The sequence below is a fragment of the Anopheles bellator genome, chromosome 2 (genome assembly GCF_943735745.2).
Source record: "Anopheles bellator chromosome 2, idAnoBellAS_SP24_06.2, whole genome shotgun sequence".
Classification (NCBI taxonomy): domain Eukaryota; kingdom Metazoa; phylum Arthropoda; class Insecta; order Diptera; family Culicidae; genus Anopheles; species Anopheles bellator.
In genome coordinates this window covers 14,829,918-14,846,804 of record NC_071286.1, presented here as the reverse complement: position 1 = coordinate 14,846,804, position 16,887 = coordinate 14,829,918, and the positions used below count along the sequence as shown (strand labels likewise).

The window sequence follows — 16,887 nt, the reverse complement described above, 5'->3', positions numbered from 1 at the left end:
AACTCATGATAAACGATTCCTTCCAAGTCCCACCATATACTCAATAGAATCTTCATGGCCCTTAGTATTGGTTTGGCTGCCGTTTGAGCGGCTTCATCACGCTAAATTATCTTTTAGTTTACTCACATAGTTCACACCCTGTAACTCACAAACGAATGAAACACACAAAAAACAATGATTTTTTGAAGTGTGAAGTGTCAGCTTTAAAACGAGTATAAACTTTACGAATCTTTACGATCAATACTTGACGCGCTATCGACTAAAGGACTCTACCGAGACATCATCTACCGACAGACATCTACCGAGAAAATAATGGATTATTTTTCCCTAACCTTATAATAATTAAAATTTAGCCAAACTGCCTCTGTCACAGCTAGCTTAATTTCAGTTCCCTGGATGGCGGTTGGAGCGCCATCTGTTGATGCGCGTTCTACTCTACGTTCTGAATTCTGCGGCGACTGGTCGAAAACACGGGCCGGGGATCCTGCACTAACGAAAGCATCCTAAAGAGAAAAATCATCATTTTTCAGTATCACTTTTCGTGCGGTACTACGTTCCAGTCTTGCTTAATCATATCGGCCCCCTTTTCGGCGATCATGATCGTGGGTCCGTTCGTGTGTCCTGCCGGCACATCCGGCATGATGCTGGCGTCGATAACCCGCAAGCCACTGACTCCATGCACTCGAAGCCGCGGATCGACCACCGCCGTCCGATCGCTGGCTGGACCCATCTTGCAGGTCCCGACGTGATGGTAGATGGTGTAGGTCGCGTGGCGCGCAAAACACTTCCAGTAGTCGTCCGAGTTGAACCGGTGGCCCTCACAACCCGGCATCGGAATCTCGAGCAGCTGGGCTCCGTATCGCTGCAGGGCGTCAGTTTTGCTGAGCTCGATCGCCTTTCGGATGCCGCGGACCGCCATCTCCAGGTCGTACGGATCGACGAAGTAGTTCGGATTGATGACCGGGTAGTGGAATGGGTTGGCGCTGGCCAGTCGCACCCGGCCGCGGCTCCGGGGCCTCAGCGTCAATGGGAACACGGTGTAGCCTTCGCGACCGTCGCGCTCGATCCCGCCAAAAAGTCGGGAGAAGGTTTCCGGTTTATAGTTGAAGGTTGCCTCATATATCCGGTCGGCTCCCTGCGTCCCACCGAGCATCAGGAGTTCTAGGTCGGGCCAGGCGTAGCGCGACTCCGGCCGTTCCGTGTCGACGAACGTGAGTGCCTCGCAGCCCCCAAGCACCGTCATCATGCCCCGGTGCTGCCGATACTCCATGAAGCTCTCCAGCGTGAATATTCGCCTGGAGCTGAGGGTTTCGGTGTGGTTGACCAGAAACGTCAGAGCACCCGGTGCCACGTGGTCCTGGAAGTTGTAGCCGACGGCGAGATTGACCACCGGCTCGATACCCATCCGGCGCAGGTGCTTCGCCGGCCCCACACCAGATAGCATCAGCAGCTGGGGCGATCCAATGGCCCCGGCCGAGACTATTACTTCCCGCCGAGCGGTCACCACATGGTAGCTCCCCTCCGCGTGGAACTCGACCGCGGTTGCTCGTCTGGTGTCACGATCGATCAGAACCTTTGTGACGTGAGCGTTACGTCGCACGTGTAAGTTCGTTCGGTTCCGGATCGGGTACAGGTAGGCGGTGTTGGTGCTCTCACGGCGCCCATTGTTGGTGGTGCTCTGGGCGAACGAGGTCCCTATCTGGGCGCGACCATTGTAGTCCACATACGGGAGGCCCGTCTCCTTGGATGCCCTCACGAACGCTCGTGCCACGTCGGTACGGAAGTTCGAGTAGGAGATCCGCATCGGCCCCGTCCGGCCGACGTATCCCGGGTCTGCGTTCGGCACGACGCTACCCTCGAGCTTCCGGAAGTACGGCAGCACCTCGTCGTAGCTCCAGCCAGCGTTGCCCTTCTGCGCCCACCCGTCGTAGTCACGACGGTTGCCCCGTGTGTAGACCATGTAGTTCAGCACGCTCGATCCACCCATCACTTTGCCACGTGGCAACCGGCACTGGCGGTTCTTGAACGCCAAACAGTACCGATCACTCGGTCGCGTCCGGTAGTCCCAGTTGACGCCCGAGTCCTGCAGGTAGTGCGCCGCCATCGGGATGTCCATAAGCAGCGTTTCTCGAGGGCCAGCCTCGATCAACAGCACCGACCAGCCGACAACTTCCGAGAGTCGGCTCGCCAACACGCAGCCGGCCGAACCGGCTCCAACGATCACAAAGTCGTACTCCGGTAGAAGTATCCTCTGGTCGGGCTTCTCATACCGGAGCCGCTCATTTCCCGATCGCACGAATCCCAACAAGGACCGAAGGCCCACCAGCTGCCCGAGCGTTACGTGCCCGAGATAAACCGCTACCGATAGCCATATCCAGATCCAGGAACATCCAGATCCGCCGAGTACCATATTGAAATCGTCGCGAGGAAGCGTGATGTCCGTCTCAGTCTACCCACTAAACCTTCAGCGCCGAGTTTTGCCGAACATCTCTAATTAGATTATCACAACACACCGCTCGAGTATCGCGAGTCCACACCCTTCGGCTTTTGCTAGTTGACTGCGGTTTAGGAACATCTTCGAAATGGGGTTAGACCAAGATCGGTCAGAACGTGCGCGTGGCGTGATACGATTAGTTCGCCCTGCCCAGAAGGGCACTAGCGATTCTTGGTATGTGTCCGGAACAGGTTTTGGGATGTTGTAAAGCTTCGGAACTCACAGCTGAGATATTAACATTTCTCCTGTAACCGACGTTCTGAGAAATGAATGGAGACCGGTGATGGTCGAAGCTGGTTGGTTGTGGAACTCTTAGTGGTAGGGTCAACGACATCTGTAGCTTTTATGCAAATGATACGACCACGTAAATCCATAAGATTCAGGAGATCCTACTAAGGGACATTTGTGAATCAATGCTCGTCTGGGGGGTTACACTCGTTTTGTAATCGGTAATTTTAATGGGCGACCAACAAGTGGTAAATAGCAAACATTGCCAATTATCCATATCTTCATAGGGCGAGAATGCCCTGCTACAAATTTGTCCAAATTTACGAGGACCAAAGATTCGAAGGTCTAAGGGCAATTCCATTTTGGCAAAAAAGATAAGCGTATGCCCTTGGGTCACACGAAAACCACTATTTTAAAAATCAGCCAGTGCACGCCGGTCCCTACTTGGTCCTTCTCTCATACTGGCTACTGACAACCAACTGCAAACGGTCAATGTCAACGCACGCGAACGCTGCACAAGTACCGCTGCGACATAGTTCAATTAATCGTATAAATTTTCGTTCATTGTTCAGTGTAAGACCTCGACGTGGGGGCTAATTAGTAGGAAAGTGAAAGACATAAATCACATCAAAAGAAGTATGCGCGATCCATCATCGCGCAAATGAGTGCCGACCTGAACTCGATTTCTTGAATGACGTGCCGACTACACGACGCGGCAGAAACTTGACGAAGCGTTGGTTCAAGGTACGCTCACTTGGCACCTCTGGTTGGCTTATTCTGTGATAGCATTTCCGAGGTTTTATCGCACCTGCCTTGATGTCTTGTCCTTTATGCTACAAATAACACAGAGATAAACTTGGTTCCTTATGTTTCAGTCGACCTTAGCTATCGAACGACTTCGAAGGTTACACGATCGAAGGGTAGATGCATTCGAAAGATGCAGTTTAAGCCACCGCACACAAGTTGGTACCTAAAATGTGCACTTTAGTTGGTACGTAAAGCAGCGACCAGCTTTTCTAGTCTGCGTTGTAATATGATTGGTGTGCCAAGGCAGGTATTGATCGCGCCGTATGATAAGTGATACGCGGATGTGACGTGACGGTGACGACAACTTACCGTTGCGATACGGCCAGTCAAGAACCGGTACACCGATCCCATTTGCGGTGGTTAATTACCCTCGAAGATCGGAACCATAAATCAACGCGCAGAAAGCAGACCCAGAAGACGGAGGTGGAATTCGTTTAAACTGATATTACTTGATGCATTGAAACAGCAAACGGTGTCAGGCTGGGGGTGATTGCGCTGAGTCACCAGAGGTAGCATCTTGGGGGAGATGTCCCCAGATCGAGACAGCCGACGGTGGTGTCATTACGCTGTCCTCACGCGACCTTGAGCCGAACCTCCCAAAGAATAAGTTATGAGGCCGGGAAAGGCAATTATGGCAAAGACAGGGCAGGTCGGTGGCCATTTACAGAAAGGACAAAACCCAGTCGGGCGTATATGGAGAACTTCCATGGCACTTCGGCTCCCCCCCGATGGCGACCTCTGTTGGGGAACTTGAAAAGAAACTAATCCAACCAAAGTGGGGCAGTCTTCGAAGGATTTTGAATATCCTATCGAAAGGCGCGAGCTAAAGGTAATGATTACACATTCTCCCTTCGTACGCCTCTTGACTTGGGAGTTTTATCTTGTCTGAGATAAATAAAAATGCTGGCGAATTATTGTTCAAGGCCCGCTCCCAAGATCAAGCATCCCCGCCCCAAGTTTTGTCGTGCGCTAAGACTGCTCATCAAACTTACCTTGGCTGTGAGATCCGGAGCGGAACAAATAGGAACAAATAGGAACGGAAACGCGTGCAGCTGCACGCACGCCATTACAGCATCGAAAAAGGCTGCGTTCGGTTTTTCTTTCGGTTGCTGTTTCGGTGTGTTGACCCAGTAACGCTCACTTACCCGTTTCGTGCCTCGCTTGCGGTTGAGTTACAATTAAAAGTAAAACACGTTCGACCCTGTCAGTACTACTGCTACTACGAAGAGCTTCAAGGACGCCTCTCTGAAGAGGTCAGGAAGCTGACAGTGTGAATCACCGTCTCACAGCCTCATCCGACCTTGAAGCCCGACTGGTCCAGCGCTCTGCACCAGGAATCCTATCGACCCGCCCCAGGAAGAGGTGTCAGGATTAATCTCTTGCCTTTTATTTTTTGGTTTATTTCTCTTTATTTCTCTACAGCCGATGGAAGCGGAATGGATGAGTTACATAAAACTACACATATAATAGCTGGACGCAGATTGTTTGACTTAACGCACACATACACACGAGCTCACAAGCACACATACATACAATAGACAGTCGCGAAACGCGGGGAGGTATTTTGGCAGAAGATGCGCCACCTGGCCACCTGGTGAGGCTTTCCCGGGGGACCCGGAACAGTGGAACTGCTGCTGCTTCTGGACTATATATACACACTAACACACTCGCACGTCTGCCGGGACCTGGTCCGACTCGTACTGGACTCTCTCTTTCTCTGTCTCCCTCTCTCTGTCGGTGGCAAAATGGCACACGGTGGCTGCTGGCTGGCTGATAATCCGGTATCTCTCACTCACCGATCCTGCCCGAGCCAGTCCTCCTTGATCATGTGGGCGCCCTTTTCGCCGATCATGATGACGGCCGCGTTCGTGTTGCCGCTGACGATCGTCGGCATGATGCTGGCGTCGACCACGCGTAATCCGGACACACCGTACACGCGAAGCCTCGGGTCGACGACGGCTCCCGGGTCCCAGTGGGGTCCCATCTTCGCGGTCCCAACCGGATGGTAGATCGTCATCGAGATAGTCCGCACCTGACAGTCAAGGTACGCGTCCGACAGGAATTTGTGCTGCCGGCAGTTGGGTAGCGGCTTCCGGTGGAGCCGATTGCCAAACTGTTTGAACACCTTGGCGTCACCGACACGCAGCGCAATCTTCGCACCCTCGACGAGCGTGGCCGCGTCGTACGGATCTTCGAAGTAGTTCGGGTTCATGAGCGGATAGTGGAACGGGTTCTTCGACTTGAGCCGCACCCAGCCGCGGGATCGGGGCCGTAACAGCAGTGGCATGATCGTCCAGCTGTACGTGTCCTCGATCGGGTGGAACACCTCCTTGTAGAGGTCTTCCCGCAGGCCAAGGATCTTCTTGACCCGGGCACCCCCGTCCGAGTTGAGCGAAGCGGGCGCCATGTGGAACTGGATGTCGGGCCAGTCGTCGGTGAGGTTTGCGAACGGAGTGTTCACGAACGCGATGCCCTCCAGACCGCCCAGGATGGTCATCGGGCCTCGCTCGTTGATCACGTAGTTCATCGTGACCGAGCCGGCCTCGAGCCGGTTCTGCAGGATCGCGACCGGCTTGTCGACCAGAAACGTCAGCCCTCCCATCCCGACGTGATCCTGCAGGTTCTCGCCGACCGGCAGATCCTGGATCGTCGGGATGCCGACGTCGGCCAGGTGTGCCCTCGGGCCAACCCCCGACAGAAGCAGCAGTTGCGGCGTGTTGATTGACCCGGCCGCCAGGATGATCTCCTTCTTGGCCCGCACAAAGTGACGCTTGCCGCCCCGGTAGTACTCCACGCCGACCGCGTGCTTCGTGTCCGGGTCGATGGCGACCTTCGTGACGTGGGCGTTCATCGCGATGTGCAGGTTCTTGCGCAACCGGATCGGCCGCAGGAACGCTTTGGCCGTGCTGCAGCGACTGCCACGTCGGATCGTGCCCTGGGCGATCATGAATCCGGTCTGTCGCTCGCCATTGATGTCCCGGTTCTCGTACCCCAGCTCGGTGCCCGCCTCGACGAAAGCCGCCACCAGCGGAGTATGCCAGGGAGCCTCCTGCACCGTCAGGAAACCGCCCTGGCCGTGGTACGGGTTGCGCGCCAGGTACGGGTTCCGGTTGTCCTCCGACTTGATGAAGTACTGCAGGACGTCGTCGAATCCCCAGCCCGGATTCCCCAGGGATTCCCAATGATTGAAGTCGTGCCGGTTCCCGCGCACGTAGATCATGTAGTTCAGCACGGACGAGCCACCCAGGACTTTGCCACGTGGCCAGTTGCACCGATTGTTGACCATGCCCAGACACGCCTTTCCCGTCGGCTCCGTCTTGTACGCCCAGTCGAGTTTGCTCAGCTGCAGGTAGCCAGCCAGTGACGGGACGTCCGAGATTTCGTTCTCATCTGGACCGGCCTCCAACAGCAGCACCTTCCATCGGTGCACCTCGGTCAGCCGGTTCGCGACGACGGCCCCGGCCGAACCGCCACCGACCACGACGAAGTCGTACTCCGACTGCAGCGCCTCCTGGTTGATGACGCGCGACTCCGGATCAACCCGATCGTACCGATAGTAGGAGATGGCCCCGAGCAGAAACGGGATCAGCCACAGACTAGAGCCAACGACGGTGGCCGTTTTGATCACAGACGATGCTATCAGTATGTTGAACACCATATTGGCCGCAGTGTGTGTCCGAGACACCTGAATCGATGGGAGCCGGTCGGTGGTGGGATCGTTGGGATTCTTAAGCCTAGACGTTCTGGCCGATGTTGCGGGACTATACTACGGTGCAAGGTGCGCTGTTCGGCGGAGTGGCTATCACGAGTTGGGATATTTGCGCCAATGTCTTGCGATTCTTGGTGTGTGGTGTTGCTCCTGCTTGCCAAACGCGACAGTGCAACGAACCATAGTTCACCCCGGATACACTTCCGGGGCGCCACCGCCCCCCAGTCCGTCCGATGAAGATGAGAAATGGCCCTGGTGGATTGTCGATCGAACGAATTGATGCAGCTGTTTCGTAGCGCCGAGAGACCGTGTGGCAGTGACTTTAACGCGCCGCAAAACCCGGGATTACCTGTCGGAGACACAAAGCGAAGGCGAAGGCGTTAAAAGTTGCAGTTGGTCCCGGTGTTGTGTGTGTCTACGTCGCTAAATACAGATATTTTATGGGCACTCAAGCCGGTCGTGGAACTGGACCACGGGAGGGAGGAACTTACGTGCCGTAGGAGTGAGTACTAAAGCAAATTCTTTTCCTACTCTTCTCCTTATCGTTACAGGTGAGCGAATGGACGTAATTTGCATCGACGGTGAGCGTTGCGGTCCCGAAGACCGCGTGCCGATGGTAAATAGTATACATTAACTGCCAATAACACCGACGGTGGTCAGCTTGTAAACAACCGCTTCTTCGAGCCTGTGTAAGCCGGTCGGTGGTTTCAGAGAGACAACGAGAGAGAGGGGTAGGGAGAGAGAGAGGGAGCGAGAGAAATGAGCGTGTCGTGTCGGGCGCTACGTGAAAAGGGTCGTAATGTGGGCAAGGACCGCACATTAATAATACCCGGTGCTATGCGGGATAGTATACCTTTAGGCGCTTTCTTTCGATGGATTGCCGTAGCGTTAGTTTGAAAAGGATTTTGCTGATGTTTCTATCCTTTTCAGGAGCCCAATTGATGCACTTTCTTTCGTTTCCACCGAAAGCCTCCAAATGCAGCCTTCGGTGGTTCGGGTAATGATAGATTCAGGATCCTTTATTGGAATCGGCAATTTTCCCCGCTTTAAACTGTGTCAAACATTTTCCGAGCGTGGGTCGCTCCTCGTTCGTACTTAACCTCATTTTCCTCGCACGCAACCCGCGCTGTCGCTGTCACCGCGTCTACTCCGGCCGAAAAGCGGGCGGTTCAACCGTCACCTTGAACGTCAATCGCGGTACGTCGGCCCGGCCGGCGCCGTTGGCATTTGGCCGTCGCAATGGGGGCTTCCAATCAGCGACAAGGTTTCCCCATGGTGTTTGGTCACGGAAATTAGCGCGAATATTAGTACACCGCACCGTAGGGCCCTTTCCGCCGGAGTGGGTTATTTTCGGGCTACAACAACGTCGTCGCCGCCACCGACAGGCGTTGTTGCTGATGACGGAAGTACGCTCACGGCATCGCTAACCTTTTGCGCTGCCTGACATTTTGTACAGACTGCCTGCCAGGCTGCAAATGGGCGTTGGCAAATGGAAACATTGTGTGCGGTGCCGGATGGCAGGTGGAAACAATTGTCGCAGCAAGTGAAATCGGCCACCGACCGAAACTGGGTGTGGTGGGTTCGTGTGTCATTTCTTTCGCCAACACACGGAGGCAAATAAGGACAAGGCGATCGCGATGGCTGATAATGTTTTTAAAAAACCCTGTTTTTCCTTTACCGGCATTGTTCTTTGGAGCCGTAATGCCTGCACTGGACCCGTTTGATCGAAAGTTACAGATTCAGTCACCACCCAGTCTCGTCGTCACCGTCACCTAGGATGTGGGCACTGAAAGTCCCCGGCTACGGCGTAGGTGCAGCCGCAATGCATCGAATGCAAACGATCAGTTGTTTGCATTTTCTGCACTCCGCTCCGACACTCCGATGTTTTATGGCATACGGCCGTCTCGGGCGTATGATTAATGCATTTCGGTTCGGCTTCCGTGTGTGGCCCTCGTGCCAGGGCGGCCAGGGACACGATGTACGATCGAGAGACGGGCGCGTAATTGTAGCGCAGAAATTGAGATTTGGATTGGACTGCAACATTTCCATTACGGTCGCACTAGCGTTTGATGGGCGCACACTTTGTTCAAGATACCGGCCAGCCAGAGCGTGGCTTGAAGTCGTTTTCAGTCATTTTGTGACCATTCGTGGCTCGAGCGAATACGATTTGTTTTCCTTCGATTGTGGATTAAATTTCTCCCGTGAATGTGAATGTGGAGTTGATTCTTTTACAAACCGAGGCTCTTTCGTCCGGAAGTAAACCAAAAGCGTTAGACTCTTTTCTCGTGTGTCGAGTGTCAATATTTGAACAGATGAAACAATGTGCGTGTACGCAACGATTTTCTCGCCTTTTTTCAGACTCTCTCTGTTTATGGAACACCACTGAACCGAGCAAACAGTTGTTTGGTCATTCAAAATTACTTCCAAGTACCGTGGCTCGATTACCACCGACCGTAATTGGAGTCACGTGTAGAAGTCTACTAAATTACAGTTTACTTTTCGCAATGGGCTGTAATCGTCTTTGCCGATGTGGAATTCCTTCATCTCACGCAACACGCGAGCGAATCGTGCGAGGCTAGTGAAGTCGCCCTCAGAGGAGGCGTTCCATGCCAAGTCCAACGAAGGGTCCCTCGGAAGGGTGACCCCGTTAGCGTGTGTTTTATTTTTTCTATTTCTTGTTGAAATCATTTTGGATTAGCAACGGACGGGCTCTCTGTTGAAAGCACGAGAAGCGCCCTCATATCCGAAGCCACAGACGGAACAGGTTTCAGGACACTGGGCACATCTTCCAGTGATTGTATAATCTTGACTCGATTGAGAAATTAAATAATCTCGATGTCCCAAGCGATGTCAGAGCCACCGTGTGTCCATAAGCCACCGCAACCAGTAGACCTAAATGAACACCACACGAGAGGCGTGGCGGCACCCTCCCTACGAGGTGTTTCCGACGTGCAGAGGTCTCCCGCGTCTTTGGTCTCTGGCATCAGGCGGGCTGGCCGGTCGTGCCTCGCTAAACCTCCGCCTGATACGTGCGATGAAAAGTAAAAGTTGTTGGTTCCCCGAATGCTTTCGATGCATGCCTCGTCTCTGGAGCGTACGCGTGCTCTCGTCAAACGAAAGTCCTGGAGAATGGAGTCTGACGTCGAAGATGGTGTCGGAGGCGATTAAGCGGCCGCGAATCATCAGCATCAGCAATCGAGGCATATGCATTTGCCTTAGACGGGCTGGCTGAGATCGCGGCCCCACGATAACTGTGGGGCGCCACTTTTTAGTACGCGAGAGGGGACGCCCATTTTACTCGCTGGCGCCACCTCCGGGACAGGCTAGTGTTCCAAGAGGAGAGGCAGGAAACGGTGCTAACATGACACGGGATTGCTTGTTCGAAACGACCACACGTTGCCGTGGTGTGGTCGAGTTACGGGGGATACCCTCATTGCGTGGCTTGATCCGCGCACAAAGTGTCCCTGTTTTGGTTTTTTTTAAATATGTTTTGAGCGCGGTCTCAAACGAGCGGTTAACAGTGATGCCGATCCCGGCGAACGATGGCATAAACTTACGATAGGATCTCTGCATGTTCACTTGCTACAAACGTAGCAAGCTATCTGAAGGTTTATTATTTAATGATTTATGTGGTATTCGAACTGCATTTATCTTCAAAATAACACCCTGTCCGCAGTCCGCCGGCGAACCACGGCCAACGTGTTTAATCATAACGGCAGGCGATTGATGTCGAGATGGATCTTGATATTAGCCTTTCTAACACGCATTCGATGTATAATTAGGACGTCAGAAGAATACACCTGATAATGGCTAAAATCGCGGCAATATTTCAAATAAAGCACTTCTTAGCCGCGAGAGAAAGTACACCTCTGATGCGGCGTCTGTCAGGTGCGGCCCAAAATGAATCAAACCGAGTCCGCAGGTTGATGTGGCAATGAAATATGGCCTTATTCGATTAGAGTAACGGGTGAGAGGCATTAGTTCGGTGGAAGTAATGGCACTCCTGCTAAACCATCGCATCGCCGATTAATGGAAGCCTCGGTGGCCTCTAATCGTTTCGCAAACTTTCTTTCTTCCACGCGGATGTTGTATGTTTCGCCAGGATTCATGACGACCCGGAGACCCGGGTGGCGATCTATCAAAAATCTGTTTTCACTTTTAAGGCTTTAATGCTCGAAAGTATGTAATATTTGGCGAAAGAATCGAACGCTCAACTTTGCTGTGGATTAGGATTGACTAAACACGGAGCTATCGCTGGCTGGCTGGCTGGGTTGGTTGCAAATTGAAGGTGCGTCTGGCCGTGTAACACCCGCGCACCAAAGCCAGTGGACGGCGGTGGACCTCCGCGACTACCGCTTGGAGCATGTGTTATGGATTTTTTGTGTAAGTGTTATGCTACGTGCATTTTGATGGCAATCGTCGTCGTGTTTGGTCGACGGTCGGCCGGTCGGTCGGTCGGTGGTGACGCAAAAACTAGAAACCCGTGAAATAATGGCACTTATGCATCATCATTCGCGGCTACTGCTGTGGCCTGCGGTGGCGAGCCGCAGAAGGGTGAGGGGAGACTGTGGCCGATGGGGGTCCACCAGCGGGTGAGGCGAGCCGATACGGCGCCTTTCACCCCGCACGCTTTCGAGCTGAGTTTCGTTTGCAATTTAATTGTTTTGAACCATCTGGGGCCCGTTGGTAAGGATGTTCCGTAATGCGGTTCATCAAACGAGAAAGGCGTTAATTTTGCCTTCTGCGTGGCTGGATAGAGACTGCTTGTCACCTTCACCCTCACTGTAACGACCCGTATGGTGTCAGTATACTGTGAACATGCGATATTGGATCATGGCGGACAACTTTCAAGGGCAATGTTTGCACCGGCATCCAGAATGTTTTATATGCGAAACTGACGTATGAATCCGGATTGTGTAGACATATGGCGCTAGCTGTCAATTTGGTCCTCCTCATAACGATTTTTGGGAACCAACAGCTTGTGTGGACATAAGACAAACGATTTCTCAGGCCAGTTCGGAAGAACCATCAACTTCGACTGTAAAACCAGATCGATTCGACAAAAAGACAATACTGTATGTCTGATGGGACCAGAAAGGTGTGGTTTATCACAAGTTCCCAAAGCCTGGTGGAACCGTCCATACCGGTTGCTACCGACAACAAATGATCAGTTTGAAGCATACATTGATCGGAAAATTACCGCAATTCACCAAAAGACACGGAGCGGTGGTTTGGCTCCATGACAATGGACACAAAGCAAAACTGGTTCAAGATACAATCAAAGCACTTGCCGGGGCGGGGGCTTATCATTCATTTTCATCGATGGGACACGCATTGGCTGAACAGCACTTCGATTCCTACAAGGAAGTCGAATTCGTTGACTAACCAAACCAAAGCTTCAAAAGACGAAAAATTCTTCCGGGATGGCGATTTAGCAAAGAGATGGGAGAAATGTATATCTAGCGATGACGCATACTTTGAAGAAAATACAGTTTTTCACTTCAATGCAATAAACCAGTGAATTCTTTGAAAAAACCCGGGTTCATACATCTACACTTGATACATTTGCTTTGCGTTGTTGATCGCAAGCAAAATGTTAGTCGGAACATCACTCCTTTCTAGACCTATGCTCTCTAGAAGCGCCTGTGATCTTGGCGGTAGCGTCTGATCAAACTTACTATTGTGGGTTGCCAGGGTTTCATTATTCCACAAAGGCATGAAATACTCCAACATGGCTCTTGTGTGCCCTTCTACTGTTTCCTACACCCCGAGAGCAGTAGAGTGACCTTCAGTGCCACGAAATCTTGTTTCGCACATCATGTGGTATTTATCGGCCAGACAAACGATGTTTCGATCTTCGTCTTCCACACGCGCGATGATCGTCATTCTGTTATGTAACGCGCGCTGCCTTGCAGACAGTGAGACACCGCGAAACCGGATAAAATCCGATTCGCAACCCTCCGTGATGGTCATCGTCTTTAAGTCACTGCTCCTGTATTCTGGCAACGTTTCTCACGTGGTCCTCGCGAGAACTGGTCGTCAGGCTTGGTTGGGTAATTCACTCTCGACGACCACTCTTGACGTTTGTGGGAACGCATCTTAACGCAGCGTGTTACCGAGAGCAGTCTAGACGAAGCCACAGAAAGGGGAAATAATTGGCCAGCAAAAACCTATCACGGCGGAAATTGGGTCACTCCACTACTCACTTTCTATACACCAGCACGTCGCGGTGGCTTCCGATCGCGACAGGGAATAACCTTGAAGAAAGTAAACAAAAGTGAAAGACAAAGGAGCCGTCGAGCTGTTCGAGGAGTTTCACCGCGGACTGTGTCAGCTGTGAGTTTGATTACGCCCGTAGTCGTAGAGATTACGTATTGGTGCTGTGTGGTTGGGCAGATTATATCAAAAACAACACCGAGCCAACCGGGCGACCTTTCCTCCTGACACAGTTAATGGTTCAGGCGCGATCACCGGGAACAGGGATCGTCATCCGCAGCGTATTGCATGCGTTCCGCGCGGGATGCTGGGCCGCTCTGCGATCCGAAGCTTTAGGTTCGTTGTCGCCGCGAGAGTTGAAGTTCACTGGAGTGATATAATGGACGATAATAATGTTGCGCGAGCGCGGCGAGATTGCATAACCGCGAAGGTTGCGTTTCGGTGGTGCCCCGAGGTTGATTTTGGGGCTGACCACTTTTCGGGGACACCTTTACCGCGTGTCTTCCTGGCTCTGTTTCCACCACACCCGATTGCGACCACCGGGCTAGGTCGTTAATCGTGGCGCGCGGCGCGATGGCGTGGCCCAGTCATCAATCAGACGCGCGCGGTGTTTTCGTGTCGAAAACCGAAAAAACGCAAAACCGGTGCGTGAAGTGTGTCAGTCGAACAGTCATCGCTCCCTTATCGATTATGTACGTGCGGCGGGAACAGTGGACTAGGTGGTTGGTGGCATAACTTAAGGAGGTGCCTTTAATTCCCTTTCTCGCGTAGAGCATAAAATGGGGCGTGAGGGCTGACATTGGCCGGCATCTGGAGCCGGCTGTCTCTCTCTCTCTCGGGCGTGACTCGAAAGGTTAATCGCGTGTTATGTGCGGCCCCCAGTCGCGTTCAATGAACTATTGACACTTGTTGCGTGGCGTGCGATGGGCGTTAGAGTCCCAGCGAAAATCCTCGATATGGGGTTTTTGCAGTGTGGCGATAGGAATTGCACCTACGCTGAGTTTTGCGAACACGACACTAATTTCTTATTCGAAGGAAATTGATCCCAATACCGAACTGAGTCGAAGATACTTACAACTGAAATATAATCCACAGCTGGCGTTGCGTTTCGTCTTCCATGCTGCTTTCTAATTTTCTGCTGGACTGCTTTTCCTTCGAGAACACACACTTTCTACTGCCGGCTTCCTGCCCAGCGCCAGCTAAATATGCTACCGGCGAAGGCACTGTAACCTGAATCAATTTGCTGCTAGGTGCTCAATATATTTGCCACCGTACAGCGCGCGTGCTATTATTTTCCAGCACTTTCCATTTCACCGATCGAATAACAATGTGCTCGGTTCGGACAAAGCCCAACACAGCGGCCCACAATTCGGTGACACTAACCGGGCAGGACTCAGGAAATCAGGAACAGGTTACACCGATTCGTACACTGATCGAGTAAACACTTACACTTTTCGCGGAATTCACTGCATTGACCGGCACTCTTACACACAGGCGCACGCTAGGTGCTATTGTTTACCGTCCAATTTATGTTCAATCGATCGATTGGCTCTGTTTCCGCAGTGGCCGCGGAAAGCGTTTTATGATGTTCCACCTGCTGCGATCGCTGAATGGGAGTCGCTGCTCGCTTTCTGTGCACTGTTCTGCAGCTACAGCTTCTGGGGAATATTGTGGAATATGAGTGATCAATGCAACCGCCGGTGACGATCGATTGGCCATGGTGTGCGTGGTCCGTTTCCTGTTATTAATGTCTTCATTGGTGTGATCCAGCAAGGAAATGATAAAAGAGCCCCGGGGGGGTTCCTAAATTAGATTCACGGCGGTGTTAAAACTCAATCAATCGAATGTGTAACGCCAGAACGCCTGTTCCTAGCTTTCGGTTTCCGGAAAATTCTTCGCGCAATTTCTTGTCTCATAAACGAACGAACAAAACACCATCATAATCGCGTCGGCGCTACACCTCTCTCTCTATGTAGTGAACAATGATAATGATCTTCCGTTAAAGCTCCACCGTGGCCGGTGGTCATGGTCGAGGCAGAATAAGTCATTTGGAAACGTTTTTCAGCGCAAGCACCGCAGTTTGTTGCGTGTAGCGGATGTAACTGCACGCAAATGGAAACGCGTCATAAATCACCCAGCCGGCCCAGACCTAGTGAGCGTTTAATTGAAGAATCGTTTGGACAATCGTTCGCCTCCTCCACGTTGCGAGGTGCCCCAAACGTTGCCGTCAAACGATAATTAGGATATCGTAAAATTGATGGCATTTGTTAGCGAACAATGACATAATGGCCATTTTTATGTCGGCCTAAGAGTAACCACCTGATTGACGGCTCATCACAGTAACGCCATCACCACCGACAACAGTTGATTGTACAACCGACCTGATCACCTTCTGCTCCAGTCAGCCGACTAATTGGCATCCATCATTGGCCATGAATTAATTTTTAAATTTATTAAATTCCGCTCGCCAAGTAGAGCACGGTTAATAGGAATTCGCCAAGGGTTCTAGAGCGTGGTGTCTTCGCGAACGGTTTCACGCGTGGAATTGTTGCACTCGTTCGATGTCCTTGCCCGGGGCACACTGACTTCCTCCGTCACGCATTCTGGATCGCCATCGCACACCCAAACACGCACACACAGCGAATTCCTTGCTTTCCAAGAGCCTAGGCAATCGTATAGGCTCGCCGCAGAGTGTCCTTCACGAACCACTGGCACACACTCCGGCTCTTGTCTCATCCGGCGACGCAACGGTTAGATAACGGTCGGCCCGGTCCACCTGTGGGACCGATCGGCCGGGGAGATACCTCGTGTGGGGTGTACAACGGACACAGTTGTTGACGATTGACGAAGGCACGCCGGCACGCGTCTTGAGGGTCCGGCTGCAGGAGTAAGACTGACGAGTAACCGAGCTGGGCCTCCGAAATCGCCCCCGAAAGCTGCGACGCGGTCGCCGGTGTCGGGGGACCCGCGGACTGCCGCTGATCTCGGGGTGGGGAGCGCCTGTAATAATGCGCTGCGCGACAACGAAGTCAGAGGCTCGGTTCGACCTAGGCCAGCTTAGCCACGACGCTGCGCTGGTGGTGGTTCACCGTTACACCGACGAGAGTGAGAGTGGAAAAGGGAAAGTAATAGACCGACCGAAGGTGAGAGAGTAGGAGCAACGAGCGGCGTGCGCGCGCTCTATGGCCCGCGTTGTTCTCTGCGCGGTGCCGTTGGACCTCGTGGCGTGTTACATCGCCATCGTCTGCGCGGGACACGGGACTGGGCACTAACGATCGTTCCCCGAGCGCGGGTCCTGTGCGGTAGTAAACATTCGGTCCCCACTGGCCACATAATCTGGGGCCCTTAAGCGTGTGCGCCCTAGTGCTGCGGTGGCTGCGATAAGTTTAGGTGCTTTCTTTCCCAGCGACAACGAGCGACAACGAGCGACAAC

The 16,887-nt window shown here is 52.7% G+C and overlaps 2 protein-coding genes across 2 annotated transcripts in view; one reads left to right on the top strand and one right to left on the bottom strand.

The window, feature by feature from the left end:
- The window catches only part of LOC131212908 (flotillin-2), a 129,853-nt gene that overhangs the window by 28,678 nt on the left and 84,288 nt on the right, over window positions 1–16,887 (top strand). The window lies entirely within an intron of this gene.
- LOC131212904 (glucose dehydrogenase [FAD, quinone]) lies at window positions 5,322–7,187 on the bottom strand. The gene has a single exon (XM_058206985.1). It carries the CDS (start codon window positions 7,185–7,187, stop codon window positions 5,322–5,324), a length of 1,866 nt encoding a protein of 621 aa, XP_058062968.1.